This window comes from Ostreococcus lucimarinus, chromosome 10 (genome assembly GCF_000092065.1).
Source record: "Ostreococcus lucimarinus CCE9901 chromosome 10, complete sequence".
In the NCBI taxonomy this organism is placed as follows: domain Eukaryota; kingdom Viridiplantae; phylum Chlorophyta; class Mamiellophyceae; order Mamiellales; family Bathycoccaceae; genus Ostreococcus; species Ostreococcus sp. 'lucimarinus'.
The window spans coordinates 166088-192365 of NC_009364.1; the positions used below are offsets into that span (position 1 = coordinate 166088).

The following is a 26278-nucleotide window of genomic DNA, read 5'->3' on the forward strand; positions in this document are numbered from 1 at the left end:
AACAAATTGTCTTCCTACAAATTCAACTCTACGCTCTATCGCTGCCCGCCTTCGGCGGACGGTCCCACTTCGAGTCTACGCTGCACCTCCATCAATATGTGCGTCCCGATCCCCGCGGCGAAACCAATCGCCGTACTCTTAGTCGCGATCGTCACCGCAGCGGTCACCATGACGAGATACTTCTGGTGCTGATGCCATCCGGGTTTCGTCTTCAAGCCCATGCCAATGAGCTCCAAACTCGACGAAAATAACATGACTCCTAATATAGTCTTCGGAAAGTGCTCCAAGAGCTTCGTTAATGAGCTCCCGAATAATAAACCGAGGGCAAGCTTGCACAAGCCGAGGAACACGATCGATCCTCCGCCGCGAGCACCGAAAGCGTACTGAGCCGCTAAACCGCCAGCGCCGTGGCACGACGGCATCGCGCCTACCCAACACCCGACGATATTCATCATCCCCACGCTCGTCGCCACTGAGCTCGGCGACGCGGGAAAATCAGGAAACAATTCTTTGCTCAGTGCACACACGGAGATCACTGAATTTAACGTCGTCAATGGAAGTTGCGGGACGCCGGCGTTTACGATGCCGCGCTTTGCCTCGGACCACGACGCGCTCAAAATCTTTGGCGTGGCTGGTCCAAACTTCAATCCGCTCAGCGCGCCATCTTTCGTCATGGCCATGGTGATACCGAGCACAACGAGAATAAGCGCCATGGGAATGTAGTGACGCATGCGTTTCCGACGTTCGCCATCCGCCTCAAGTTCGCCTCGCTCGTCGCGAATTGCCGGATACTCGGGCGAGCACACATACATGACCGCACACATGGCCACGATGGTGACCAGTAGGCCATCCGTGCCAAACATCCCTCGCACCACACTAGCATCGCTCGACGTGTACACCGCGAGTAAAAACCCTTTCCTGGCGAGCAACAATCCAAGTCCCACTTGCATGCCTTGCACAACCGCGAGCGGCGTCACTTTATTAAACGTGTCCATCAATCTCGTCGTTCCAAGCACCAACACGATGGAAGACACGAACAAACCGGCGACCATAATTTCGTTGACATTCAACGGCGACTCTCCCAACGCCACCGCCGCGATCGTCTTCATCGGCTGCACGGGCATGGGTATCTCGTACAGAAACGCCGTGAGCACGTTGTACAATCCCGTGAACACGATTGTCGTCCCCGCGTCCACGCCACACTCGATCGACATCCCGACGAGCAGCGGTAAAAAAGTCCCGAGATCTCCAAGCGCGCCGCTCGCCTCTCGCCAACCGAACTCGCGCCAAAACTTTTCCGCGCGCGCGCCGACGACCGCCGCCGTCCCGCCGACGCGCCCTCTCGTCGCGCGCAGCTCCGACGCCGTCGTCTCGCCGCGCTTCTCGCGCGCGCCCGCGTCCACGACGCGAGCGTCATCATCGTCGTCCGCGATGCGAATCTCGTACTCACCCGCGGACGTCATCGCGCGAGGGCGTCGTGACCTTTCGCGTCCCGCGAAAAGCGCTTTTTCGCGTGGATGCTCGACCCGCGCGCGTCGCCGCGCGCGCGGATGCGCGAGGAACGCTCGAGGAGATCGTGTTTAACCCAACCCGTGCGCGTGCGCGTCGCGCGCGAGGCGTAAGCGTCGCGCGCGCTGACGTGTGTGGACGCGAAATGAGAACGTGGGGACGCGCGCGCGCGCGCGCGACGAAGACGAAGACGAAGACGAAGACGAAGACGAAGACGAAGAGACGATGGAAATCTCGCGCAACAGGCTAACCCCCTATCTTGATCATCGCGCGATTATCCTGCGCCGCGAGCTCGTGCATGCCCGCGTGCGCGGCCTTCTTTCGCTTGACCGCAGCGCCGATGACGCGCAAAATGTCGTCGTCCGACGCGCCCGAGCGCATGGCGTCTCGCAAGCTCACCTCTGAATTGCCGAATAAACAAACCTTCAAATTACCGTCCGCCATGATGCGTAAGCGGTTACATCCGCCGCAGAATGAGTTCGTCATGCTCGTGATGAAGCTCACCGAACCTTTGTGACCGGGCAGGGTGAAGTTCTTCGCGACTTCCTCGCGCGGGTCGTCGACGCGCGTCAACGCGCCGTACGCCTCTTCTATTCTCGCGCGCATCTCGGCGTACGACACCATCTTCTTCGTGCTCCACTTATTGCCGTCGAACGGCATGTACTCTATAAATCTCACATTAATCGGCTTGTCTTTCGTCAACGCCACGAAATCAAGCAGCTCGTCGTCGTTTTGCCCGCGCATGACGACGCAGTTCACCTTGACGCTCTGAAATCCGAGTTCGCACGCCTTGTCGACGCTCGCCAGTACCCGATCGTGCCCTTTCCTCCGCGTCATGAACTCAAACTTCGCCGGCACGAGCGTATCAAGCGACACATTCAAACGCGTCAATCCGTTCGCTCTAAGCGCGTCTAACCGCTTCGCGAGCGTCACTCCGTTCGTCGTGACGCTCGTCTCGCGCACCCCCGGCGTCCCGCTCACCCGTCGCACCACGTCTTCCAAATCTTTTCTCAGCGTCGGCTCACCCCCGGTGAGCCGCACTTTATCCACCCCAGCCGCGGCAAATATTTTAACCACCCTCCCGATCTCATCCGCGGTGAGCAACTCATCCTTCGCCGTCAAATCCACGCCGTCCTCGGGCATGCAATACCCGCACCGCAGGTTGCACTTTTCCGTCAAGCTGATGCGCAGGTAATTATGCCCTCGCCCGAACGCATCCACGAGTTCCGGCGCGACGTTCGCCGTTCGCGACGTCATCGCGCGCGCGGCGACTCGCGGATCGATTCGCGCCCTCGCCCGCGCGCCCTCGCCCGCGCGCGTCGGTTCCTCCACCGCTCGCCGCGGTGCACTTTTTGTCCCGAGCGCGCTCACCGCGTCCTCGCGCGCGCGTTCGACGCCCTGATCGCCGCGCGCGATCGCCGCGAGCGTCGCGCTCGCGCGCCGCGCGCCCGGGCGCGTCCACGCGCCGCGCGCGAGCGACATCCTCTGACGTCGCTTCGCGTCGTTTCGCCCTGTCGACCGGACCGCACCGCGCGTCACTCCGTCGCGCGCGCTCGCGATGTCGCGCGCGCTCGAGGACGACCACGGCTCGTTCGCCGTGATAGATCTCGTCGCGCACCTGTACCGCGGCGGCGCGGAAGATCGAGGCGCGCTCGCGAAGATTTGGTCGCGGTACAGCGATGCGACGGTTTCAGAGCGGAAGACGACAGGTTTCGAGATGGTGCGCATGCATCACGCGACGCTGACGAGGATGTTTCGAGACGGTGCGTGCGACACGCTCAATTTTCGCGAGCGCGACGCGCGTCGGGACCGAGGGCGCGCGGTCGAGGGACGGGACGCAAAACGGCGCGAGACGGGACGACGACGAGGACGGGCGAGCGGGACGCGACGGACCGACTGACGACGACGACGCGTTCGAACGCGAAAAGACCCGGATGGGGATTACTTAGATATCGAAGACGTGCGCATGACGTGGGAAGAGTTCGTGGACGCGCTGAGAGACGCCACGGGGGCGTCGGCGGATGAACCGGCGTCGCCGGAGAACGCGAAGTCGTACGACGCGCTCGAACGACCGGTGATGCAAAGAAATCAATCGTTCTCGAACTTGGCGAAGGATTTGGAGGAAGTCATCGCCGCCGCGCGCTCGCCCGGGACGAGCGCGGACAACACGCCCGAAGGTTCGACGCGTGGGATTCAGAGAATTTCATCCTCTGGGATGCTTTTGGGCATCGGCTGCTCGAGCCGCGAACCGTCGCTTCGAGGCGGCAACGCGTTTCACGCGGGCATGACCGTGCGCTCGGAAGATTTGAAGAGTCGCCTCGAGAAGAACGCGACGCAGTGATCGTTTCCGCGAAATGCGCCGCATCAATACGCGTAATACGTCAATATAATCTATTGTACCTCGCTCCCGCGCCGAAAAGCGCAGCCAAAAGTCGCTTCGCCCCACAAGTCGTCGGCGTCGACGCGCGCGCGTCATGCCCGCCGAAACCGAAACCGCGCGCAAGTACCACATCGTCGGCGACTACGCCACCGCGCTGAACCCTCGAAACGACGCGCGAAGCGTGGAAAAATACGCGCGACACTTGGTGCTGCGTCCCCACGGCGCGCGCATCCAACGCGCGCTGTGCGCCGCGCGCGTCCTCGTCGTCGGCTGCGGTGGCCTCGGGTGCCCGTGCGCGATATATCTCGCCGCCTCGGGCGTGGGAACGCTCGGATTGTGCGACGCGGACGCGGTGGAGCTGAGCAACTTGCATCGACAGGTGGGACACTCGACGGCGGCGACCGGGACGTCGAAGGCGAAGTCGTTGGCGGCGCGGTGCGAGGGATTGAACGATGGCGTTCGAGTCGTGGTGCGAGAAACGTTCGCGACGACGGAAAATGTGATGGAACTTGTGGCGGGGTACGACTTGGTGTGCGATTGTAGCGATAATCCGAGGACGAGGTATTTGTTGTCGGACGCGTGCGCGAGCGCGGAGATTCCGCTCGTGAGCGCGGCGTGCGTGGGATTTGAAGGGCAGCTCACGGTGCTGTGTGGCACGCGAGCGTGGAATGATGACGATGAATCGTTTGGGGAGTTTGCGCCCGCACCGTGTTATCGATGTTTGTTTCCGACGCCGCCGGCGTCGGGAGACGCCGGGACGTGCGGGGCGTCTGGCGTGCTCGGACCGCTGCCTGGCATCGTGGGTACTTTTCAAGCGCTCGAGGCCATGAAAACGCTGGCTGGGGTAGGGGAGTCCATGCGAGGAAAAATGTTAACGTTCGACGCGTTGAGCGCGAGACCGACGATGACGTTGAACATGCGGGAACAGCGAGACGCCGCGTGCGCGTGTTGCTCGACGTTGACGTCTCACGACGGACGCTTCGACGTCGCGACGTACGATTACGACGCTTTCTTATCGTCGACGCCGTGTCCGATGCGCGGAAGAAAAGCGAGACGCGGTGGCGTTGATGTGAACGCGCCGCCGAAGTTTGGGGCGCGAGAAATGCCGGAGCGCGGCGGCGGCGGCTGGCGACGCGTGGATGCGAAAGCGGCGACGACGTACGTCAAAGATGAGGGCGTCACCGTAGTCGACGTGCGTCCCAAGCACATGTACGACGCAGCGCACATACCTGGATCTATTTCGTTACCAATAGAAACGCTCGACGTCGAGACGTGGAACGGCGCCGTGGGCGCGGCGGTTGAAGGATACCGTCTGTGCTTCGTGTGCGCGGGAGGCAACAACAGCCAAAGAGCGGCGCAATGGTTCGTGGACGCGAAAGTCGCCACCGCTGCCCCGGCGAGCGTCGTCGACGTTTGTGGCGGTCTCGCCGCGATGCGCGACGCGGGCTACGACGTCCCGAGACTCGATTGATTAAAATTGTTTCAACGCGCGGCGAGCACTTTATTTCTACAACAACACGCCTACGATTCCACGCGCGCTTGCACGATCTCCGGTCGTTCACCCTTGGATTCCGCGGTTTGCATCGTCGCGAGCGCCGCCTCGACGACGCCCTCGGTGAGTTCGCCGCTCGCGCTCATCGCGTCCACCACCTCCTGCGCCTCTTCGGGCGATTGCGAGTTCAGAACTTTGTAGTAATTCGAAAAGTCGCGGCGACGATCGCCCCACCCACGATTCGCCGCCACCACCGTCCACGCCGCGGCTTCTCGCCCTTATCCGACGCGGCGTCGCGCGTCGAGAGCGCGACCTCCGCGACGACGTCCTCTTCCGACCGCCCCTGCGGGCATCCGTTCGCCTCGAGATATCGCAACACGCCCTCGCTCGCGCCGCCCGCGTACTTGACCCAAAAGTCTCTGTCTTTCGCCAACCACGCCGGCACCGGCGACGCGCGCGTCGTCGTCTCGCGCTCCGTCTCCGCCTCCGTCTCCGCCTCCGCCTCCGCCTCCGCCTCCGCGTCGCCCTCGCGCGTCACCACCCCGATCTGAAAATCTCTCAGCTGCGTCCACGCCCGCGCGCTGTGAATCTCCTCGAACTCATCGCTCGCCTCTTTCCCGAGCGCCCGCGCGATCGCCAGCGCCGTCGACACCTGCCCCGCGTTGTTGAATCCCGGGTGCGTCGTCGCGAACGCCGTGATGTCGAACACGCGCTCGCGCACCACGATCCATCCGTCCGCGAGGCGCGCGTGCGCCGCGACGTCCTCGCGCGTGTACTTTCGCCACCTCGCGCGCTCGTCGTCCGTCGGCGCGCGCCGGAGCGCGTCGACGACGGCGAGGTCGACGGCGACGTCGCGCCCGGACGCGTGCATCGTCGCGCCGTTCGAGCGCGGACGACCGGACGCGTCGTCGGCGGCGCGCGGACGCGCGGCCGCGCGCGCGCGGACGCGTCGCGCGTCGCGCGCGCGCGTCGCGCGTCGCGTCGTGGCGCGACGACGTCGACGGGCGCGAAGCGTCACTTTGGTAAAAAAGGAAAAAATGCGTATGGGCAAACAGTATGACGCTTCGGCGACGCTTGGAGATTCCGAAACGACTCGGTCGACGGCTGGCGTCGACGCGACGCGACGCGCACAACGCGGCCCTCGCGCGGTCGACGCGGCGTCGCGAGACTCGAAGCGTCGTCGTCGAGTCATGGCGAACGCCGTCGTCGCGATCGTCGCCGCGGGCGCGGGCGCGTTCGCGGGCAAGCTGCTCGACGGGAAAAAGCGCGAGACGTCGCGAGGCGCGGACGACGCGGACGACGTCGACTTTAAGACGGACGCGAAGTCCAACGTCGATCACGCGGCGGCGGCGAAAAAGCATCAGTACCTGGCGCAGAAGTACCCGGAGGTGGACGAGCGAGACTTGAAGACGCCGGATAATTGGGTGAAGAGGCATCCGTGCGTGCGAGACGCGAGGCGACGCGAACGCGGGACGACGAGGACGCGGCGAACGACGACGGCGCGCGTGACTGACGGTGGTTTGCGTCGATCGTGGTGATAGGAATTTGATTCGTCTGACCGGGAAACACCCGTTTAACGTCGAGGCGTCGCTTCCGGAGTTGTATGATTACGGATTCATCTCGCCGGTGAACTTGCACATCGTGCGGAATCACGGCGCGGTGCCGAAGTGCGATTGGGACACGCACAAGATTAACATTTGTGGCAACGTCCCGAAACCGTTCGAGATCGGTATGGACGAGTTGGTGAAAATGCCGAGCGACACGTTCCCGTGCTTGGTGGTGTGCGCGGGGAACCGTCGGAAGGAACAAAACTTGGTCAAGTCGTCGATTGGGTTCTCGTGGGGGCCGTGCGCCATCGGAAACACGTACTGGACGGGCGTACCGCTGCGAGTGTTGCTCAACAGAGCGGGCATTCATAAGCCCGGTCCGGGTGCGCGATACGTGTGCTTGGCTGGTCCGCAAAACGAATTGCCGAAGGACTACCCCGATCAAGACGGTGGTCCGGGATCGTACGGCACATCCATCGACATGGAAACCGCGCTCGATCCGACGTGCGATGTCATTGTGGCGTACGAACAAAACGGTGCCAAGCTTCACCCAGACCATGGATTCCCAGTGCGGGTGATCATTCCCGGTTACATCGGTGGGCGCATGATAAAGTTTTTGAAGGAGATTAAAGTCACCGACAGAGAGTCAAACAACTTTTATCACTTCAACGATAACCGCGTGTTACCGCCGCCAGTTGACGCTGAGCGCGCGACCGAGGAGGGATGGTGGTTCAAGCCCGAGTTCATCATCAACCAACTCAACATTAACGGTGCCATCGCGTACCCGGCGCCCGAAGAAGTCATTCCCAAGTCGCAAAAGACGTACGCCTTCAAAGGTTACGCCTACTCTGGCGGCGGTCGCAAGGTCATTCGCGCCGAGCTTTCCTTCGATCAAGGCTTGAGCTGGGAATTGAGTGATATTCACACTCGCGAAGAACCGCGATGGGCCGATTTCAGCTCCGGTGACAAGGCCAGGCACTGGTGCTGGTGCATGTGGACTCTCGAAGTGCCGATTGAGAAGCTCCTCGACAAAAAGTGCGTCGAAGTGTGCTTCCGCGCCGTCGATCAATCCATGAACAAAATGGACGAGCGCCCGACGTGGAACGTCATGGGTATGTTGAACAACCCGTGGTACCGCGTCCGCATCCACCACACGCCCACGGGCGACGTTCGCGTGGAGCATCCGTGCATCGCCGGTCCGACCCCCGGCGGCTGGATGCAAAAGATGGCGGCTAAGGAACCCACCGGAGAACTTCTCTGGGGCTGGGGCGGCCAAGGCACGCCGGCCGCGCCCCCGAGAGAAGAATAAATTATTCGTGATGTTTTTCGATTTATTATGACCTCGTGTAAGATTATCACCATCATTCCTTAAGTCTCTCTCTCTTCGCCGTCGACGCTCGGCGTCGACGCTCGCGCGCCTCACACGCAGCCTCGCGTCCGACTTCGCTTCATCCCACGACCGCGCGCGCGATGGATCTCATATTCATCCTCCGTCAATACATCGGCATCGTCCTCTCCATGGCCGCCTTCGCCGGCTTCGCCTTCTGCACCAAACTCGAGCGACGCTTCGACCTCGACCAAACCAAAATCATTCACGTCTCCGTCGGTCTCGCCGTCGTCGGCCTGCTGTTCCACGAACTGCGCCCGTACAAGCGACAGGCTGGATTGACGTTTAGCAAAGAGCAGGCCGAGGAGGAGTGGAAGGCGCGCGAGGAGGAGATCGCCGCGGCGAAGACGAAGAAGAAAAAGTAACTTTTCGACGGCGCGCGCGGGACGCGTCGAGTTCGCCGCTCGAGCGGCGCGGCGCGGCGTCGCGACGCGCGTAGGTTGTAATTCGATTAGCGTCGCGCTCGCGCGCCGCGCGTCCGTCCGCGTCGTCGTCGACGGCGTCCGCGAGGCTTCGGGCGCGACGTCGACCCCGCGCCAAGGGACACGAAGAGGCGCGAGGAGACGGCACTCCGCGCCGCGACGCATGGGATGCGCCGCGTCCTCCGCGAGCGCGTCCGCGCCCGCGAGCGCGCTCGCGCTCGTCGACTTCAACGCGCGATTCGCGGACGAGTACGTCGTGCGGGAGAAAATCGGCGTCGGACAGCAAGGGACGGTGTACCTGTGCGAGGACGCGGAGACCGGGACGACGCGCGCGATGAAGGAGACGCACATCGGGGTGTTCGGCGCGAACGCGAAGCGACGAGAGGCGTACTGCGAGATTGAATTGCTGTCGCAGATGCGACATCCGAACGTGGTGAGGATGGTGAAGGCGTACCAGACGAGCGCGGAGGTGCAGGTGGTCATGGAACACGCCGGGCGAGACACGTTGTTGACGTACCTCGTCGCTCTGGACGACGCCGAGGGGATGACGGAGGAAGAAAAGATGCACATTAAACATGAATTGATTCGGCAGTTGGTGGACGCGGTCGCGCACGTGCACTCGAGGGATGTGGTGTTTCGGGATTTGAAGCACGAAAACGTCATGGTCACGAGCGACGACGATTTGAGAAACGCGCAGATTAAGCTCGTTGATTTCGGTCGCGCGGCGTCGCTGCGCCGGGAAGATCGACTGAATAATCAGCCACCTCTCGGGACGTCGTTATTTCAAGCGCCCGAAGTAGAAGAGCGTCGAGAGTATGGACAAGCGGCGGATATGTGGGCCGTCGGCGTCTTCGTTTACTTTTTAGTCACGGGGCAGATGCCGTTCGAGCACACCGTGGCGGGGCTTTACAAGGTGCTGCGAGGAGAATATGAACCCATGGAAGAGTCAATAAATAAGCACGCGCGCAATTTGGTGGCTAAGCTTCTCGTGCTCGACCCGGCGAAACGAATCAACGCTGCTCAAGCGAGCACGCATCGATTCTTGCGGCAGAGAAACGCCGCGCACGTGCACGTCGGCGAGGGCGACGCGCTCAGAGTGCCGAAACACATGGAAAAAGCGGCAAAGAGACAACTCCGAGCGCTCGTGATGCAGGACAGTCTGGAGCTGCACACGGTGGGATTGCTCGCGGAGAAGCTCACGCCCGAGGATTTGAAGACGCTTCGGCGTTGGTTACGCATGAAGGCGGAAATGTCTGTGCGCGGAGGAGTGGCGAACGCGCGCGAAAAAAATGCATCTCATAGTATCTCTCAGCGACAGTCTCCGGATGCTTCAATCCGAGCGGGTCACACGTACACCGACGAACTCCAGGCACACGTGGCGCTCAACGCGTTGTACAATGAAATGACGAAGGATCAAGGGAGTGAGTCCAACAGTAGAGAAGTGAGCTTCCATGGCGGCGCACTTACGAAAACGCAGTCGTACCAGAAGCTCACGGAAGCACTGGAAAATTTAGAAGAAATGAGTTCTGGTGACGAAGCCGATGTGCACAGGCCGTCTCCGCCAAAGAAGATTAGCAAAAGCTCGCTGAGCGACGCCGCGCGGCAAGAGTCCGCACAAAAGACTACTGGCACGAGTGATATCGCTACAAGCCGCAGTTTCGTCGGCTACGCGCATCAGAGCGGAATGTGTACGGTGGATGAGCTCATCACTGCTTGCATTAGCGCTGGCCTTCAATCCGTGGCGGACGAGTTGCAAACCGTTCGCGACGATTTGAAAAAAGAACGCTTGGCGAAGCTCGCGGCGACGGGCGCGGATACGCAGACGCAGAACGAGAGCGTCCTTCTCGACATCATGCTCTTCAGATACGAAGACTTACTTGCGAAGGTCGAGAACGCGCACTTAGACCAAGTAAAGGACTGGTCAGTTCGAGCGGGAGTGATGGAGAACGGGCTGTAGTTAATATGTATGATTTCGAAATGAATCACAACACGACGAAGCTAAGCGCTAACACTCTTTTTTGTTTTTTCGATGTTTTTGCTTTGTAATGTACTCTCACGCTCTCACATGTAGCGCGGCCCGTACGCCGACGGCGAGTTTGGATCCATGCGCGCTCCCCATTGGAACTCCGTCATCAGACAGACGTGGTCACTCGACCACTGCGTATTGGGTAAACCACCATACTTGGCGCGAACCTCGCGCTCACCGGGAAGTTCAAGTAAACTCACCGGCGCGAGGGCGTCTTCGGTATAGAAGACGTAATCCAGCGCACCGTTGAAGTCTTTGGTGCAATTGGTGAACAACGGCTCGCCGATGACGTCCACACGGTCGCGCTGGCGCTCCAGCGCCTCTGAATCCAAACATGGTTTATGCAAGTTAGTGTACGCCGACACGAGCGGAAGCGGGTGCGATAACTTCGTAGACGGTTGCAAGATTCCAAAAGGATCGATGCCAAGTTCTGGGTGGTCCGCGGGAACGCGACCGTTCGACAGGAGCGAGTGCGCCGCCGATCCTGGAACCGAGTTGAAATCTCCGCACACCACCATGGGAATTTCCGCAGACGTCGCAATCTTTTCCAAACCCTTGAGCAACGTGTGAACCTGCCATAACTTAACGTCGTTGTGCTCGGTGTTGGCATGAATGTGCGTATTCGCCACGCATAGCAACTGCCGTTTCCCTTGCAACAGTTGCTGGTCCACGTCCAACGCCTCGAGGACGACGATGAGAGCGATGTTATCCTTCATCAACCGGTTTAGCGCATCCTTCTTCTGCGTCGCTCCGCCGAGAGACTCGACCAGACTCAGCGCAGCCTTATTGAATTCTACCTCGTACTTCTTAATCAACGCAAACTTGTCCTTCTTGAAGAAGATGGCGCAGCCGTCGATGACAAATTTCCCTTCACTGAACACTTGCGCCGTCTTCTTCTTGTAAACTGAAGCGTAACCGTACTTGGCCATTTCACCTTGAAAAAAGTCCTCGTAGTGGTCGGATTGCACTTCCTGCAAGCAAAGAATATCTGCATTGTAGTTGACAATCTCCTTCAAGATGTTCTGTCGGCGGTACGCCCACGCCAACGCCCAGTCGGGGACGTACCCGTACATGTCGCTGTTACAGTATAGATCAGCAAGCACGTTGTACGTCGCCACCGTGAAAGTGCGAGGTTCTGGAGTGCTATTGTGCGAAATCTTCACCAAATTCCTTCTCGGTGGCTCCGGCGCTGGAATCACTCTGCCGGTTATCACATTTTGCGGCTGCGCTTGCTCGTTCCCACTCTTCGCGTCCACGGGTACGACTTCCAACTTCAACACGTGCCCGACGTCATCCGCGCTCACCGTATAGTTCCTCGTCTGACAAACTTCAATCCAAGGCTCCACTCGTTTCTTCTCATCGGGTTTGTCCTCTGCCCGCTCCGCCTTTGCCGCCTTCCATCCATCGACGTCATCCTTCGGAGACGCTCGATCCGCCTTGGTCGGGAATGGCTCCCCATTCGCGATCCGGTTACGATTCCACTCTCGCCACGCGTGCTTGAAGCATTCGGAATCGCAGTGATACGTGCGCGTCGCTATATTCAGAAGCGTAGCCTGTTCCGCCGGGTGCACCGAGCACACGTTCATTTTCGTCTTCTTCCCCGACCGAAACCATCGATACCGCACGTAACTCCCCTCGTGCGCGTTCTCCTTACCGATATCCTCCGTCGTCGACGTCCCATCGCTCTTACGCGTCACGATATACGGCGCGAGCTCCACGCCGACGATGGGCGTGTCGGTGTTCAGCGTCGCCCTCGTCACGGTCAAACTCATGCCGACGACTCCACCCCACGATCCGCACCAGCACCACCCTCGACGCCCTCAATCGATCGTCCAACGCCCTCAGCGCGCCCTCGACCCCCCCCCGCGTCCGCTCGCGTCCTCTTCCTCGCGCGTTTCGCGTGATTTCCGTTCGAAATGTCGATCTTCCCCGGCGATTACCCGCGCTCGATCGCCGTCCCGCGTCGCGCGCGCGCGTTTTCGCGTCGCGCGCGCCGCGTTCCCGACGACGGCTTCGTCGCCCGCGCCGCGACGCGCTTCGCGCGCCCGCGGGCGTCTCGGCGCGGCGTTCTGCGCGCGTTTCGGCGTCGCGCGGCGGCGTCGATCCCTCGCGCGCGCGAAATCACCCCCGGTCGGCGACATCGACGTCGCCGACGGGGGGTTTTCTTCGCGAAAACGAAACGACGATTCGCGTCGTCGCGTCGCGTCGCGTCGCGTCGCGCGCGACCGAACCGCGCGCCGCAGCGCGCGACGCGCGACGGCGCGCGGCGCGATCCTCGAGACGGCGAACGCGCGCGCGATCGCGCCCGGCGTCGTCGTCGCGGCGGCGCGACGGCGCGCGACGCCGAGGCGAACGACCCGAAGGCGCGTCACATGACGGTGAAACAGCGACCTCGGACGGGAGGGCGCGCGACGGCGCGCGAGGACGGCGCGCGCGAGGCGAACGAGGAAGCGCGAGCGCGCGCGAGCGGACGCGCGGCGCGAAGCGCGACGATCGGGAGTGGGTTGGCGTTGGCGTTGTGGTGGGCGTCGTCGCCTCGGTGGTGGACGGCGACGCGGGACGAAGGGAAACCGGCGGTGGACGCGCGCGCGGCGGCGTACGCGTTCGGGACGTCGACGGAGGCGATTTCGGGGTGGTCGCTGCGTGATGTCGCAGAATTTCTGGCGATGAGCGATGCGCGATGGTTGGGGTCGACGGTGGAGGCGACGGAGGCGGTTTCGCGAGACGACGGGCGAAAGCGCGTCGCGCGTCGCGCCGACGGGTTCGCGCGATTCGTCGCGACGCATCATAAAACTGGTACGGCGCTGATGCACGACGTGTTTTCGACGATCGCAAATAGATCGTCTCCGCCGTACACGTTCTTTGACGTGCGAGCGTTCGAAGACGCGGAGCTTGTGGTCAACGAGGTCACGGGGAAGGGACTCGAGCGCGCGGCGCGACGGCGATTCAGGGAAGCGGATATCGTGTTGGATTACCATTTCGGCAAGTCTTTGCCGGCTTTCATCGAGCAGAACGAAACCACGCGACTGCTACAATCCATGATTTCGGTGTCGAACGCCCGCGAATACAGAATTGTGCACGTCGTACGCGATCCGCTCGACGTCCTCGTGAGCGGTTTGGCGTATCACGCGCGATCGCCAAACGACGAACGGTGGCTCTCTCGCGCGCGAGTCGCCGAGCTTTCGTACGCGGAATTCCTCAAAACTGCGAGCCCAAAAGATGCAATTGCGGCGGAGATGTCGTTTTCGGACGACGAAATACGTATGCTCGCGCTGACTTACGTACAGTGCGAGCGAAATCGCGACACGTGCTTGAACTTGAGATTGGAGGCGTTCGAACGTAATTTCGATCGCACGCTCGAGCGTGCGCTTCGGTTTCTTCGATTTCCCTCGCAGAACATCACGTCGATGATTCAAATTGCCAGCGTGCACGACGTCAGCAAGTGGTCGGAGGATGAGTTACGGAAAAACGAACATTACACGAAGCGCATCGATAGGCGGCCGTATTACGAAGCCGCGCGCGAAGACGATGACATATGGCGAACGATCACCGCGCTTCGACGCGCGATGGGGTACGACGCGACCTCGTAGATTTCGTCGTCGCAAGTGGTAAACAAACAAGCGCTGTGTAATAATTACGAAACGGTCCTTCTTCTATTGACGATCGAATGCGTCGAGGCGACCTCGTAGATTTTGTCGTCGCCGCGCTCAGGGGAGCCCTGCTTCGGGGATAGGAATGCCGTTTGGAGACGCGTTCTCCTTGATCCATGGGTGATCTAGCAATCGGCTGAGCGGTATGCGCGACGCTGGCTCCTTGACGAGCAAGCTTCGAATGAGGTCCTTGGCGTTTTCGCTAATATACGACGGAAATTGTAAGTCCACTCGCAAGATGCGCTTGTACGTCTCGCTGTGCCCTTCGGCTTCAAACGGCGGCGTTCCGACCAAGAACTCGTACGCCAATACGCCCAGCGACCACACATCGACGGCGTAATCGTGGTCGCGACCTTCCACCATTTCTGGTGGCAAGTAATCCAGCGTACCGCAGAGCGTCTGTCTTCGACTGTTCGGCGCGTGCACCGACCAACCGAAATCCGCGATTTTCAATTCGCCCTTGATGCCGACGAGCAAGTTTTCCGGCTTGATGTCTCGATGGATGACGTGCTTCTTGTGACAATAGATCAGCGCCCGAGCCAAAGAGGCGATATAAGTCGCACTTCGCCGCTCGCTAAACCGTTTTTGACGCTGCAACTCCTTGTACAACTCTCCCATCGCCGCGTACTCCAAAATCAAAAACACGCGCGTGTTGTCGTAAAAGTATCCGTACAGACGCAAAATATTCGGGTGTCTCAGGTGCGACTGAATCTCAATCTCCCGTCGCAACTGGTGTTCGACGTGCGACGCGCACAGCTGCGTCTTGTGCAACACCTTCAGCGCGACGATGTACTTACTCTTCTTCTCCCGCGCCAAGTACACCGAACCAAACTTGCCCTTCCCGAGCGGTTTACCGATGTCAAAATCTTCCAACTTCCACTCCTTCCCCGCCTGCGCCGCGCCATCCCGCCCGTCCCCTCCGACGTTCCCGATCCGTTCGTTCCCGAGCCCGAGCCCGAGCCCCTCTCCCGGCGTCCCTCTCGCGCCTCTCGGCGTCTTCCCGCTCGCCGTCGCGTCCCCCCGCGCGCCTCTCCCGCCCGTCCCGACGCCTTCGTTCTCCTTCTCCATCCTCATCGACGCGTCCGATCGCGCGCGCGCGCGTCCTCGTCCTCGCTCTTCGCGTCCTCGTCCTCGCGCGTCGCTCTTCGCGCTTCGCCTCGCGCCTCCGCGTCGCGTCGGGGGGACGAACGCGTCGAGCCGTTGGACTTTAAACGACACTCGCGTCGCCCGTTCGGCGCCGCGCGTCGCCGTCCCGCGTCTCCGGTCCGCCGCGCGCTCGTGCCGACGACGCGCGTCTCTTCCGCGCCGTTCGCCGCGATCCGGCGCGTCGGCGCGTCGCGTCGCGTCGTCGTGTGCCGCGTCGGCGCGTCGGCGCGGACGCCCGCGATGCGATGAAAACACGCGCCGGACTGTTTGCGCATACGTATATACGGAAACACACGTCGTACTGTTTGCGCATACGAATACGACGCGAGGCGCGAAAGCCATCCACCGCGCGCGCGCGCGCGTCGTCACTCGCCGCCGCGCGCTCGGACCGCGCGCGACGCGCGACGCGCGCGCGCGCATGTCCACCGCGTAGCGCCATGCGCGAGATCACCGCGGACGAGGCCGCGACGGCGACGAAGCGCGGCGCGCCGTTGGTCAAGCTGTGCCGACGCGGGGCGCCGCACGTCGTCTTCGCGCAGGCGCGCGCGGACGCGCTCACGTGGGTCGGCAGGCGCGAGCGCGAGAAACGGATCGCGTTCGCGCGCGTCGAGCGCGTGCTGCGAGGGAAACACACGGAGAATTTTCGACGGAAGGGTGGGCGGGCGCGGGACGACGCGCGATGCTTTTCGATCGTGTACGACGAGGGACGAGGAAGCGAGAGAAAGCGGACGTGGGACGCGGAGTGCGAGAGCGAAAGTCAGAGAGATGCGTGGGCGCTCGCGGTGGAGCTCGCGGCGCGCGCGGCGAGGGAGGAGGAGGATGAGGGAACGCGACGAGGGAACGCGAGCTCGAGCGGCGGCGGCGCGAGCGCGGAGGGGGAAGAGAGCGCGAGCGGGGGTGGGATCGGGACGGCGGTGACGGTGGCGCGCGCGGTTGGAAAGTTTAAGCAGCGAGGAATGCGTTCGCCGTCGTTGAGGGAGCGGGAGGAGAGGTTGGTGGACGGCGCGACGGACGCGTTCGGCGAGGCGATTCCGAGCGAGGTGTACGCGTGGGGATGGGAAGCGGACGTCACGCGCGAGAGCGCGGCGGCGAGCGCGGCCGGTGGTGGATTCGCGACGAAAACGGCGCGTTGGCGGCGCGTGGACACGCCGCGCGTGCTCGAGGGAACGGATACTTTGGACGTCGTGGAAATAGCCATCGGCGCGCGGCACGGTTTGGCGCGCACGCGCGCCGGCGCCGTGTATTCCTGGGGTGAGGGCGCGGGCGGTAAGCTCGGACTTCCGTCCGCTCAAGACGCAGAGATGCCCACGCGCGTTGAGCTCGACGGTCGCGCCGTGACGCTGGCGTGTGGAGTCGCGCACTCGCTCGCCGTGGTGCGAGACGCGGACGCGTCTTCAGACGGAGACGGCGGCGACGCGTGCGTTTGGGGCGATCCGAACGCGGCACCGGGGCTGCTCGGGCGCCCGGAAGCGCGCGCCGTGACGTTTTTCCCGGGTAAAATATCTTTCGCGATGGATTCAATTTCCGCGGGGGGTGGCGTGAAGGTGGTACAAGTGTCTTGCGGACCGTGTCACACGGCGTGCGTGACGGAGACGGGTGCGTGTTTCACGTGGGGAGAGGGTTCGTTCTACGCCCTCGGCCACGGTGATCGAGAGTGCCAGCGCGCTCCCCGGGAATTAGAGACATTTCGCCGCGATAACCGCGTCGTGCTTCGCGTAGCGTGCGGCGTCTGGCATACGGCTGCAATCGTCGCCGCCGTGGGAAACACGATTCGCAAAGTGCCCGTCGTCGCGGACGACGACGAATTCGACACCGTGGATGGAGAGTTGTTCACCTGGGGCGACGGAGAAAGCGGTCAACTCGGTATACGTGGCGTCGAAGAAGCATCCGTGCCCACGGCGACTTCAGACCAGTTAGGAAAGCCAGGTAGCGAAGTCTGCAACGTGAGCTGCGGACAGCATCACACCGTCGCGTTGACTTCAAAGGGTGACGTGTGGCTCGCCGGGTGCGTGGGCAAAGTAGATAATTCCCTCCGCGTCAAAGTGTTTACGCGATTACCGAATTTCGAAACAGGATCTGTGAGTGCGGTAGAGAGCGGCGATAATCACGTCGTCGCCGCGACACGAGATGGACGAGTCTTCTCGTGGGGCGTCGGTAAAAACGGAAGGCTCGGTCACGGCAAAAACGACCGTGACAAAGCCGCTCCAGAAGAGATTGAGTCTTTGCGCGGGCGCACCGTTCTGAGAATAGCGTGCGGCCCGACGTCGAGCGCTTGTGTACTCAAACCAGCTCGCATGACGACCAAGCAAAAAGCGAGCATGGTGCGTTTGTCCACGTTTTCCCTGAAGCAAGCGATTTCGTCGTTCAGAGCAGACGACACTTCAACGCGAGCTCTCGAACGAAGAGATGGCGACGGTAGCAACGTAGATACCGGCTCAACGTCCTCGTATAGCACGAAACGAGATCAACGAAGTAGTGGTACCAGATCGCGCAACGGTGGCCGCGGTAGTCAAGGCTTGCGAAACGAAAAGCAAGCGCATCGAATCATGAGCGTGCTGAGCCCGACGTTTGAGAACATAGCGAAAACGTCGAATCGAATCGCCGGCGGCGAAACCACGAAAGCCACACCTCAGTCATCGCATCGTATGACACCCGCGTCGCCGAACGCAGTCTTGGCGCAAGCAGTGCAACCGATGAAGTTGGAGTTCCGTAACTCGATCCGAGTCGAGGAAGTTGTCCTTCCTGAGACGCCCGCGTCGCCTGCGATTGAACCGGCGCCGTCCCCGCCGCAGATCGAGAGGGAGCCGCCGCCGACTGAACCGCCGCCAGCACCATCACCAGTAACGTCTAGCGACCATATGCGCGACGTTGACGTCGATAAATACTTCATGGACCGCGCGCGCCGCACCGCAAATGAGGCAGAAGCGCAGCTCATACGCCTCGCGGAAGAAGAGGCCGTGTTGGAGCGCGCGATGCAAGCTGCCATCGCCACCAAGTCAAAGGTGGTCAGAAACGCTCCTCCGCAGTCGCCTTCGAAGGCGACGCGAACGGTGATCGCTAATGTTGGTCGGAGTGCCATGCGACGTGCGGATTGCGCGAGCATTCCAATCGGTGAAGCGCGCGAATGGATCGACGAGGTTGAAAACGGCGTATTCATGACGCTGCGAACGCACGGCGATCGCACGATTCTCAAACGTGTGCGCTTCAGCAAGCGCATATTTAGCAACGAATTAGCCAAACAGTGGTGGGAGGAAAACAAAGAGCGCGTTATACGCGAAAACGATCTCACCATTCTCGCGCCTGCTTAAAACATTGGAAATGAAATTCGTCTGTATTCTACGATCAACTGCTGTGCTATTCTCCTAGTCGTCCGATTCTCGATCGGGCATCCACGACACTATGACGTACAAAAACGCCAAAAAGTCGTACAACGTGTGCGTAAACATCGCACTCCCTAACCCGTCGCGCACACTCTCGATCGAAAACAAAACGCTCGCCCACGTGGCCCACACCGCGTACTGCGGCGTGATGGCGTGCAGCGCGCCGAAAACCAGCGAAGTGCTCGCCAACGACCCCATCGCCGCGACGTCTGCGCCCGCCCCGAGCCCTTCCAACCGCGCGTCAACCCATGGCATGAGAAAGCCACGGAACAGCGCTTCCTCACCCACACCCGCGCCGCAACTCAGCGCCAAAATCCCGAGCACGCCGAGCGGCGCCACCGCCGGGAGCACGCTCTCCTCAAACATTTTCCTCACCTCTCGTAAATACTCGTACTTGTCGCTCTGCGTCACCGCGAACGACAGCGATGCTAACAGAGGTATCATGTACAGCGCCGCCGCGTCGACGTTGAACGCGGCGACGCCGTCGATGACGTCCGGGTGCACGTCCGCGAACTGCGTCAATACTTGTGAGCCCACCGCCATGCCGGCGTAAAACGCCACCGACGCGCGAAGAAATCCGCGCGAGTCGATCGCTCCGGTTCGCGCGTTTACCGAACCGTCGCTCAGAGGCCCTTGATCGTCCGTGGACGACCGCGCGGCGACGAAACCATCGCGCGAGGCGCGAGGGAGGGCGAAACGGATAGACAGGGACGGCGTCGTCGTCGTCGCGCTGCGCGACGCGAGACGCGGCGAGCGGCGCGAACGCGACGTGGACGCGCGCTCGACGCCGGCGCGCGCGCGCGCGGGAGCGAGGGCGACGCGCATCGCGCGCTGAAAAGTGTGGTGGCGTCGCGCTCCGTACTACATGGTGCTTTCGCGCGCGCGTCACGTCTTCTTGGGCTTGCCCACGGTCAACAGCTCGGCGCCTAAGAATTTCACCGATTCCGCGACGCCGATGGCATCGCCCGAACCAACCTTGATCAAACCACCGCGAAAGTGGTCGTAGCCAGCGTCGGCGCCTAAATCGCGCTCCGCCGCCGCGCGCGTCACGTGACTGTCCACCACCGCGAGCGTGCACTTTTCGCTTCGAATCGCGTCGAGCGTCGCGGCACACATCGCCTCGCGCGCCGCCGCACCGTCGGCGGCGCTTCCGATCGTCGGCGGAAGCACTAAACGCGCGCCCGCCGCGAAGGCGGCCAACGCGCCGAATCCAAAGCCCATCGCGTGCCCGAGCGGCACCGGCACGCACACCGAATCCGTCTCCCTAATCTCCAACGCCCGCACCGCGCGCGTCGCCGCGTCCGCGAACGTCATCCCTCCCACCGGCGCGTCCGCGCCACCGAAATAATACATCGCATCGTTCGCCGTCTCCATCGCGTCGCTCGCCGTCTCGCCGTTCGCGTACGCCGCGCGCAGCACCTCCCACAAGATTACTTTATCCCGCACCGTCCCACCGCCCACCGCGATCGGTTCGTGCGCCCCGATCAGCCCTCCCGCCGTCTCCGCGTCTTCGCGTCTCACCATCGTCCCGCGCGTGCGTCCATCGCCGAACGTCTCCCGCAAATCATCCGTCGCCCTCGCGCCTCGCGCGCTCGTCCCCGCGAGCGCCGTCCCCAGGTACGCCACCACGCTCTCTCGCGCGTTCCCCGTCCCGACGCCCAGCGGTCTCGACGACGCGTCGTATCCGAGGTCTTCCAGCGCGCGCGCGAACGTCAGCGCGCGATCGAGCAGTTCGCCGTACGTCCACTCGTCGCGCGCGCGCGTCCCGCTCGCGCCCGTCGTCGTCACCGCCGCGCGCTCGGCGTCCGCGCGTCGCAGCGCGTCGCGCGCGAAGCGTCCGAGCGTGTCCCGCGTCGCGCCGTTCGCGAGCCGTCGCGCGCGCATCGTCGACGCGTCGTCGGTCGCGTCTCGAAGTGCGCGCGTCGCCATTCGTCGTCGCGTCGCCATTCGTCGACGCGATGGCGCCGTCGCACGCGTACCTCGACCTCGACGTCGACGGACACCGAGAGAAACACGCGCGCGCGCGCGCCTTCGTCGCGGCGACGAACCTGCGGTACGGGTTCGACGGCGACGACCTCGACGGATTGGGCGGCGCGCAGCGGAGTCGAATCGTCGAGCTGTACGAGGCGGATCGCGAGTGGGGCGCGCGCGGGGCGATTCGAATCGACGCGCCGACGCGCGAGCGCGTGGTGTTTGAACTGTTCGACGCGAAGAGCGCGCGGGCGTGCGAGAATTTTCGAGCGCTGTGCGAGGGAATGGGGACGTCGAGAGCGACGGGGCGGCGGCGGACGTACGAGGGGAGTCGAATGCATCGGTGCGTGAGGAATTTTATGATGCAGGGCGGCGATTACACGCACGGGAACGGGGCGGGGGGGGAATCGATTTGGGGGAAGAAGTTTAAGGACGACGCGGGAGGGTTGAAGCTGAAGCACGATGCGATGGGCGTGCTTTCGATGAGCAACACGGGGAAGAATTCGAATTCGAGCCAATTTTTCGTCACGCTCGGAGCGTGTAAGCATTTGGACGGGAAACACGTGGTGTTCGGGAAATGCGTGCGCGGGATGGACGTACTGGAGAGAATTAACGATGAGTGCGCGGTAGACGCGGGCGGGACGTCGGAGGAACCGAAGGTGCCCGTCGTCGTCGCGGGGTGCGGCGTTCTCGACGCGCTCGATTAGAGAGGAATTCTAGCACATGTACTGTACGTTACAATCTAAGGCGGGGATTCTTCCGTTTCTTTGAGAAGGCCCAGTGCATCGGGCGTTAGCTCCGAGTCGATCGCGCTCGCTTTACCCCACATCTTGCCCCACAGCGGATCGTCTCTCGGGACGATTTCGCTCGCGCAGAGGACGAGGAGAACATTCTTTATGGCTTCAGGGATCGCGTCCACGAGTTCCTCCGTCTTGGCGTGCTTGCGCAGTAAAGACGTAGCGTCTAAAATGGCGAGCAGGACGCTCGCAAACGCCGCAGCGTCTTCGTTTCGCATCTTTGAGCCGTATTGGAGCAACGTCTTTGATACGCAAGAAACCGCGATGCGCGCCGTGTTTTCTGCGGCGCCACCATCTTTGGCGCGCGTCTTGCGTACGGTTTCCGTCAGCTCCTGGAGCATCGTCAGCAAAACCGCATCAAACGTGGTAAGCCACAAGTCGCCGCCGGCGTCGAGCGATTCAGCGCCGAGCAACACGCGTTGCAACGTTAAAATCGCGTCATCGCGCACCATGGCGCGCGTATCTTCAAAGCTAATGCGACCGAGTTCGCGGACTAAATCGCCCCAAGCGCCGGCTATAATTTCAGCTTTTGCCTCATCAGTCACGGATGCGCTCGTTGCCCACGCGCACATCGCCATGTTTGCGTCCGAGAGCAATTGCAACGCGGCGACGCTTCGTTCGTCACCACCTTGCTCGCTGTCGACAAACGCGCTCGCCGCTTCGAGGCACGATCTCACGTTCGCGGCGTTCACTTTCGCCGCCTCTCGCATGATTCGCGTGAGTCCTGCAAATCCTGTTTCCGCAGCCTCCGCATGTCTCGCGCTCGCCATGAGAAGCTTGCACACCGTGTCCCAACTCTGTCGCGTTTTAATCTTGTCCGCGCCGTTGCTGATCAAAGAATCGATTTCGGCAACGATGCGGCCGAAGAACGCGTCTGCGACCGCGGGTTTGAGCGTGAACAAAACGGGCAGCGCATCTAACAAATCGTCGGCGACGTCCTCGTCGGTAGGAATCAGCTTGGCACACATTCGAATCAAGTCAAAAATGACGATTTCACACGCCGGTGACGGGCTCTCTGACGCTTGGAGAACGGCTCTGAGGTAGCTCAATAGTATGGGTAAAACGGCACGAATACGGTCGCAATTGCGCAAAGTCACCATAAACATGGCGTCGAGACAAAAGAGCGCGGCGTCTTCGTCATCTGCGGTGGCGGCGACGAGTCCGGGGTCCCCCGCGGCCCAAATTAGTGCTCGCATCAGATGTGTCAATGACTCGAGCTCCAAGAACTTTGTGTCGGCGAAAAGTTCTTTCACGCGACACGCTGTCGCACACGCCGTGGCAAGTTCCTCTATGCTCTGCTCCGCCTCGGACGGCGGTGGTAATGGCGAGTCGCGCCCGTCGTCGCCGGAAATCATCGCCGAAAATGACCGCAGCAAAGAAGAACCTTGGTTCCGCTTCGCCGCAGCGATCTCTCGTACTCGCATCGTCTGCATTTCCGATCGATGCGTGAAGTCGGATCCGCTTACAAATATATCCTCTGGAACCAAACCAACCTTAGTCATGCGCAGCACTGTGTCCAGAATATTGCACCATCCTTGACGAAGCGTGTCCCCGTACTTGTGTGCGATGCCAAAAATCGTCCGCGTCGCCGCGCAAGCCTTGATATCCTCACCGAACACCACGAGCGGTCGCAATCGTTCGCCTGACGGCGACATCGCGTCCTTAGCCAAACTTTCATTGGAAAACTTGCATAGCGTGGCGACGAGTTGATCGAGAACTTCAGACATGCCGTGCGCAGCCGCAATGTTTGCCACCGACAGGAAACCTCCGAGGCTTGATTGCAACACTTTATCGTCCGCCGTGTGCTCAAACACGGCCGCAATCGCGGCTGTCGTCGAGCCCCAAACGATGCCGAATAATTCGCCGTCGTACAACGCCGCTTCAGCGAGATTGGGCGTCGGCGGTAGTTTGCCTTGGCCCGCCCCGACGTCGCGCGACAATTCCGCCCATCGGCTTGGCGTCAAGCTCATCGCCCCACCGTCGTCAAGCTTGATCTCGTCCGTGACAATGGAATCGAATATGTTAACCAATACCTCGGCGGGCCAATCATTACCGCCATTTGTTCCGCGATTGTTGCGGATGAACTGTTCGAGCGTCATCTTATTCTTCACCTGCGCATTGTGTTGATCGGTGTTCAGCATAATTATACTGTACGACAGCACGTACGCCGAGTCCGCATCCGCTACGGAGTCCGGGTTCGCTTCATAATAACGCGCAGCAAAACATTCGAGTATGCGAGAAATTTTCTGTGCTTCTCCGGGGAGCTTGAATCCAGACAAAAAGGATCGCAGAGCTCGATCAAGCGTGACATCTCGAAAGTCAAAGAGCTTGGTGTACTCATCCAAAACCGTGATAATGAACGCCGCGGGCTCGCCGAGGTAGTCGCCGACGACTTCCTTATCTAAAGCGGGCGCGAATTTCAAGAATCTCGCCACTGCCGCGGGTTCGAGCGGATCTGCCAAAAGTTTAATCTCTTGCATGAACGCCAAACCCTTCTTGTACGAGCGATTAAAATGTTCCGCCGCGCTCAATAGACGTCGCTTGAAGTATTTAGTCCTTGCACGAGCCTCGAACCGGCTTGGACCAGTGGTATCAGAGCCATCAGACAGCGACCATGGGTCCATGACGACGGTGTTCGCGAATTCGAACGTCGGTCGCGTAGTCGCCGCCGGAGAGCGGTTGGACACAGCTTGCACAATGGACAACAACCCTTCCAAGCTCAACAAATGCACGGGCGCGAGCGTCGCATCTCCTGGATACGATGCTTGCGCCAAAACACTCGTCACCTCTTCAAACACATTAGGCTTTGTGAGCTCGCAATCGTAGTACATGTACAAATCCGTCGCGAAATTGTCGTTCTTGCACAAATCCACGAGCGCCTCGAGTGCGACGCGTTGCGTCTCCTCTTCCACACCATTACGACTCGAGCACAGCGGCAAGAGAACCATGCGAACAAACACTTCTAAGTGTAACTTGAGTTCTTCTCGGAACTCACTGTAAATGATCGTTATGAGAGACGTCGACGCCGCCAACACGTGCGGCGAACACGACGTAACCACTCCGCACAACGCGCGCGAAAGATCATCCAAAACCAAATTCAATAGCGCATGATTCGCTCTGAAGTACTCAGCGTTCGCATCGATCATGATCGTCACGAGTTTTAGCCCAAACAAACTATTCGCATCCTCCGAACCACGACCGTGCGTGTCTGGGGCAATGAGACTCGTGGCGAACCGGAAAATTTCAATCAAAGCGGGCAACCCGTACGGCCCCTTCGCCACATCCGTGTGCTCGTGCGCGGTGACATCCATTCCAGGTCCGGTCGCATGCGGACTATCGACGCCCGCATCGCCTCTCACGACCGCCGGGGGCGTAGCCGGGATCACGATGGCTTGCCTCGGCGACGTCAGTCGCGGTCCCTTCTCCCCCGTCGTCGCCTTTGCCTTTGCCGCGATCTCCCCCGTGCGCCGACTGACGTGATACACGATTTCGCTCAGCGTCTGCTTGCTCAATTCTCTCAACAACGGCGTCTCTTTCCCGCTCTGATGTCCAATACGATAGCACGCCTGAAACACGTCGCACAAATCGTCGTCGCTCAGCGCGTAACCGCAGTCGCATCGCACGCACGCCGCCAGCACATACATAATCTGGCTCAACACCGCATCGTCATCGTCCACACTCGTCGCTTCAAACCTACACAGCGTCACCGCGTCCGCGATGGCGTGCATGATCACCCCTGGGCCACCCGGCGCGTCCCTCGTCGCGACTTCGCTCTTCAAAATCTTCAAGATCGCGCTCAGCGCCTGCGCCGTGATCATCCCTCCCGTCTCCACGCTCCGTATCACGTCCAGAAACGGTTCGAGATATCGCAACGGAGTCATCGCATCGTCCTCTTCCGCGTCTCTCTCTTCGCTTTGCTCGCTCGCGTCGCTCGCGCTCGCTCGATCGCGTCCCCGCGCGCGCGTCCCCGCGTCCGCATCTTGCGTCCGTTCCGGCGGTCGCGCCGTCCGCAGCGCGACGAAGGCGTCCAACAGGGCGTCTTCGACGCCGTCTTCGTCGTACGCGTCGCTCGCGCCGTACAATCCGTACGCGTTGAGCGCGCTCGAGGCGCTCGAGCGACCGCTCCAGCGTTGATGCGCGCGCATCGAGGCGACGACGGCGCGCGCTTCGTGCTTGACGATCGTCGCGAAGCGCGCGGGATCGAACGAGCGATTCGGCGGTGCGTCGACATCGCGCGTCATGTCGGGCGCGCGCGCGCGAGGGCGCGGCGAGTCGGCGTGTGAGGATCGATGGACGCGTCGCGGCAGTCTTGAACATCCAGCGCGCGGCGAGCGGCGACCGCGGCGCGGCGGCTCGATCGGAAACGATGCGCGCGAGCGCGCGGGTCGACGATCGGTTCGTGTGACGCATGATTAATAACGTCTGTGTTCTAGCTATGTGTGCGATGTGCGCGGTCAAGGGTCGATTTCGCCGCGCTCGATGGCGGCTTGTCGCGCGGCGGCGCGCCGCTCGACGTCTTTTCGCGCGAGCTCGTCGGCTTGCGCGCGGAGGTTGGCGTATTCGGGCGGAAT

The 26278-nt window shown here is 61.5% G+C and overlaps 16 protein-coding genes across 16 annotated transcripts; 8 read left to right on the forward strand and 8 right to left on the reverse strand.

Moving 5' to 3' along the window:
• Positions 1-35: 35 nt before the first annotated feature.
• OSTLU_50753 (SulP family transporter: sulfate) lies at positions 36-1634 on the reverse strand (the record flags this gene model as incomplete). Its single annotated transcript, XM_001420063.1, has 1 exon — positions 36-1634. The coding sequence occupies exon 1, from the start codon at positions 1461-1463 to the stop codon at positions 36-38; it is 1428 nt and encodes a 475-aa protein (XP_001420100.1). The 5' UTR covers positions 1464-1634.
• Positions 1635-1752: 118 nt separating this feature from the next.
• On the reverse strand, positions 1753-2988 carry OSTLU_50634 (predicted protein). Its single transcript, XM_001420064.1, has one exon. The coding sequence runs from the start codon at positions 2764-2766 to the stop codon at positions 1756-1758; it is 1011 nt and encodes a 336-aa protein (XP_001420101.1). The 5' UTR covers positions 2767-2988; the 3' UTR covers positions 1753-1755.
• Positions 2989-3067: 79 nt separating this feature from the next.
• Positions 3068-3850, forward strand: OSTLU_17016 (predicted protein; the record flags this gene model as incomplete). Its single annotated transcript, XM_001419886.1, has 2 exons — positions 3068-3272; positions 3438-3850. 2 exons carry the CDS (start codon positions 3068-3070, stop codon positions 3848-3850), a joined length of 618 nt encoding a protein of 205 aa, XP_001419923.1.
• Positions 3851-3983: 133 nt separating this feature from the next.
• Positions 3984-4787, forward strand: OSTLU_38170 (predicted protein; the record flags this gene model as incomplete). The annotated part of the gene is made up of 1 exon (XM_001419887.1): positions 3984-4787. A coding segment is annotated over one exon (804 nt), but the record flags the coding sequence as incomplete, so codon positions are not given.
• Positions 4788-5568: 781 nt separating this feature from the next.
• Positions 5569-6252, reverse strand: OSTLU_26067 (predicted protein; the record flags this gene model as incomplete). Its single annotated transcript, XM_001420065.1, has 1 exon — positions 5569-6252. One exon carries the CDS (start codon positions 6250-6252, stop codon positions 5569-5571), a length of 684 nt encoding a protein of 227 aa, XP_001420102.1.
• A 520-nt stretch (positions 6253-6772) lies between these two features.
• Positions 6773-8000, forward strand: OSTLU_3554 (predicted protein; the record flags this gene model as incomplete). Its single annotated transcript, XM_001419888.1, has 2 exons — positions 6773-6819; positions 6923-8000. Coding segments are annotated over 2 exons (1125 nt in total), but the record flags the coding sequence as incomplete, so codon positions are not given.
• A 398-nt stretch (positions 8001-8398) lies between these two features.
• On the forward strand, positions 8399-8680 carry OSTLU_26069 (predicted protein; the record flags this gene model as incomplete). The annotated part of the gene is made up of 1 exon (XM_001419889.1): positions 8399-8680. One exon carries the CDS (start codon positions 8399-8401, stop codon positions 8678-8680), a length of 282 nt encoding a protein of 93 aa, XP_001419926.1.
• Positions 8681-8900: 220 nt separating this feature from the next.
• OSTLU_37967 (predicted protein) lies at positions 8901-9788 on the forward strand (the record flags this gene model as incomplete). Its single annotated transcript, XM_001419890.1, has 1 exon — positions 8901-9788. A coding segment is annotated over one exon (888 nt), but the record flags the coding sequence as incomplete, so codon positions are not given.
• A 944-nt stretch (positions 9789-10732) lies between these two features.
• On the reverse strand, positions 10733-12823 carry OSTLU_26071 (predicted protein). Its single transcript, XM_001420066.1, has one exon. It carries the CDS (start codon positions 12533-12535, stop codon positions 10799-10801), a length of 1737 nt encoding a protein of 578 aa, XP_001420103.1. The 5' UTR covers positions 12536-12823; the 3' UTR covers positions 10733-10798.
• Positions 12824-13135: 312 nt separating this feature from the next.
• OSTLU_17021 (predicted protein) lies at positions 13136-14353 on the forward strand (the record flags this gene model as incomplete). Its single annotated transcript, XM_001419891.1, has 1 exon — positions 13136-14353. One exon carries the CDS (start codon positions 13136-13138, stop codon positions 14351-14353), a length of 1218 nt encoding a protein of 405 aa, XP_001419928.1.
• A 19-nt stretch (positions 14354-14372) lies between these two features.
• Positions 14373-15481, reverse strand: OSTLU_50582 (predicted protein; the record flags this gene model as incomplete). The annotated part of the gene is made up of 1 exon (XM_001420067.1): positions 14373-15481. The coding sequence occupies one exon, from the start codon at positions 15479-15481 to the stop codon at positions 14471-14473; it is 1011 nt and encodes a 336-aa protein (XP_001420104.1). The 3' UTR covers positions 14373-14470.
• An 847-nt stretch (positions 15482-16328) lies between these two features.
• OSTLU_26074 (predicted protein) lies at positions 16329-18872 on the forward strand. The gene has a single exon (XM_001419892.1). The coding sequence runs from the start codon at positions 16516-16518 to the stop codon at positions 18865-18867; it is 2352 nt and encodes a 783-aa protein (XP_001419929.1). The 5' UTR covers positions 16329-16515; the 3' UTR covers positions 18868-18872.
• Positions 18873-18921: 49 nt separating this feature from the next.
• Positions 18922-19482, reverse strand: OSTLU_26075 (predicted protein; the record flags this gene model as incomplete). Its single annotated transcript, XM_001420068.1, has 1 exon — positions 18922-19482. The coding sequence occupies one exon, from the start codon at positions 19480-19482 to the stop codon at positions 18922-18924; it is 561 nt and encodes a 186-aa protein (XP_001420105.1).
• Positions 19483-19824: 342 nt separating this feature from the next.
• On the reverse strand, positions 19825-20253 carry OSTLU_26076 (predicted protein; the record flags this gene model as incomplete). The annotated part of the gene is made up of 1 exon (XM_001420069.1): positions 19825-20253. One exon carries the CDS (start codon positions 20251-20253, stop codon positions 19825-19827), a length of 429 nt encoding a protein of 142 aa, XP_001420106.1.
• An 869-nt stretch (positions 20254-21122) lies between these two features.
• On the forward strand, positions 21123-21602 carry OSTLU_8483 (predicted protein; the record flags this gene model as incomplete). Its single annotated transcript, XM_001419893.1, has 1 exon — positions 21123-21602. A coding segment is annotated over one exon (480 nt), but the record flags the coding sequence as incomplete, so codon positions are not given.
• Positions 21603-21652: 50 nt separating this feature from the next.
• On the reverse strand, positions 21653-25948 carry OSTLU_88403 (predicted protein; the record flags this gene model as incomplete). The annotated part of the gene is made up of 1 exon (XM_001420070.1): positions 21653-25948. The coding sequence occupies one exon, from the start codon at positions 25946-25948 to the stop codon at positions 21653-21655; it is 4296 nt and encodes a 1431-aa protein (XP_001420107.1).
• Between the last annotated feature and the right edge of the window lie 330 nt (positions 25949-26278).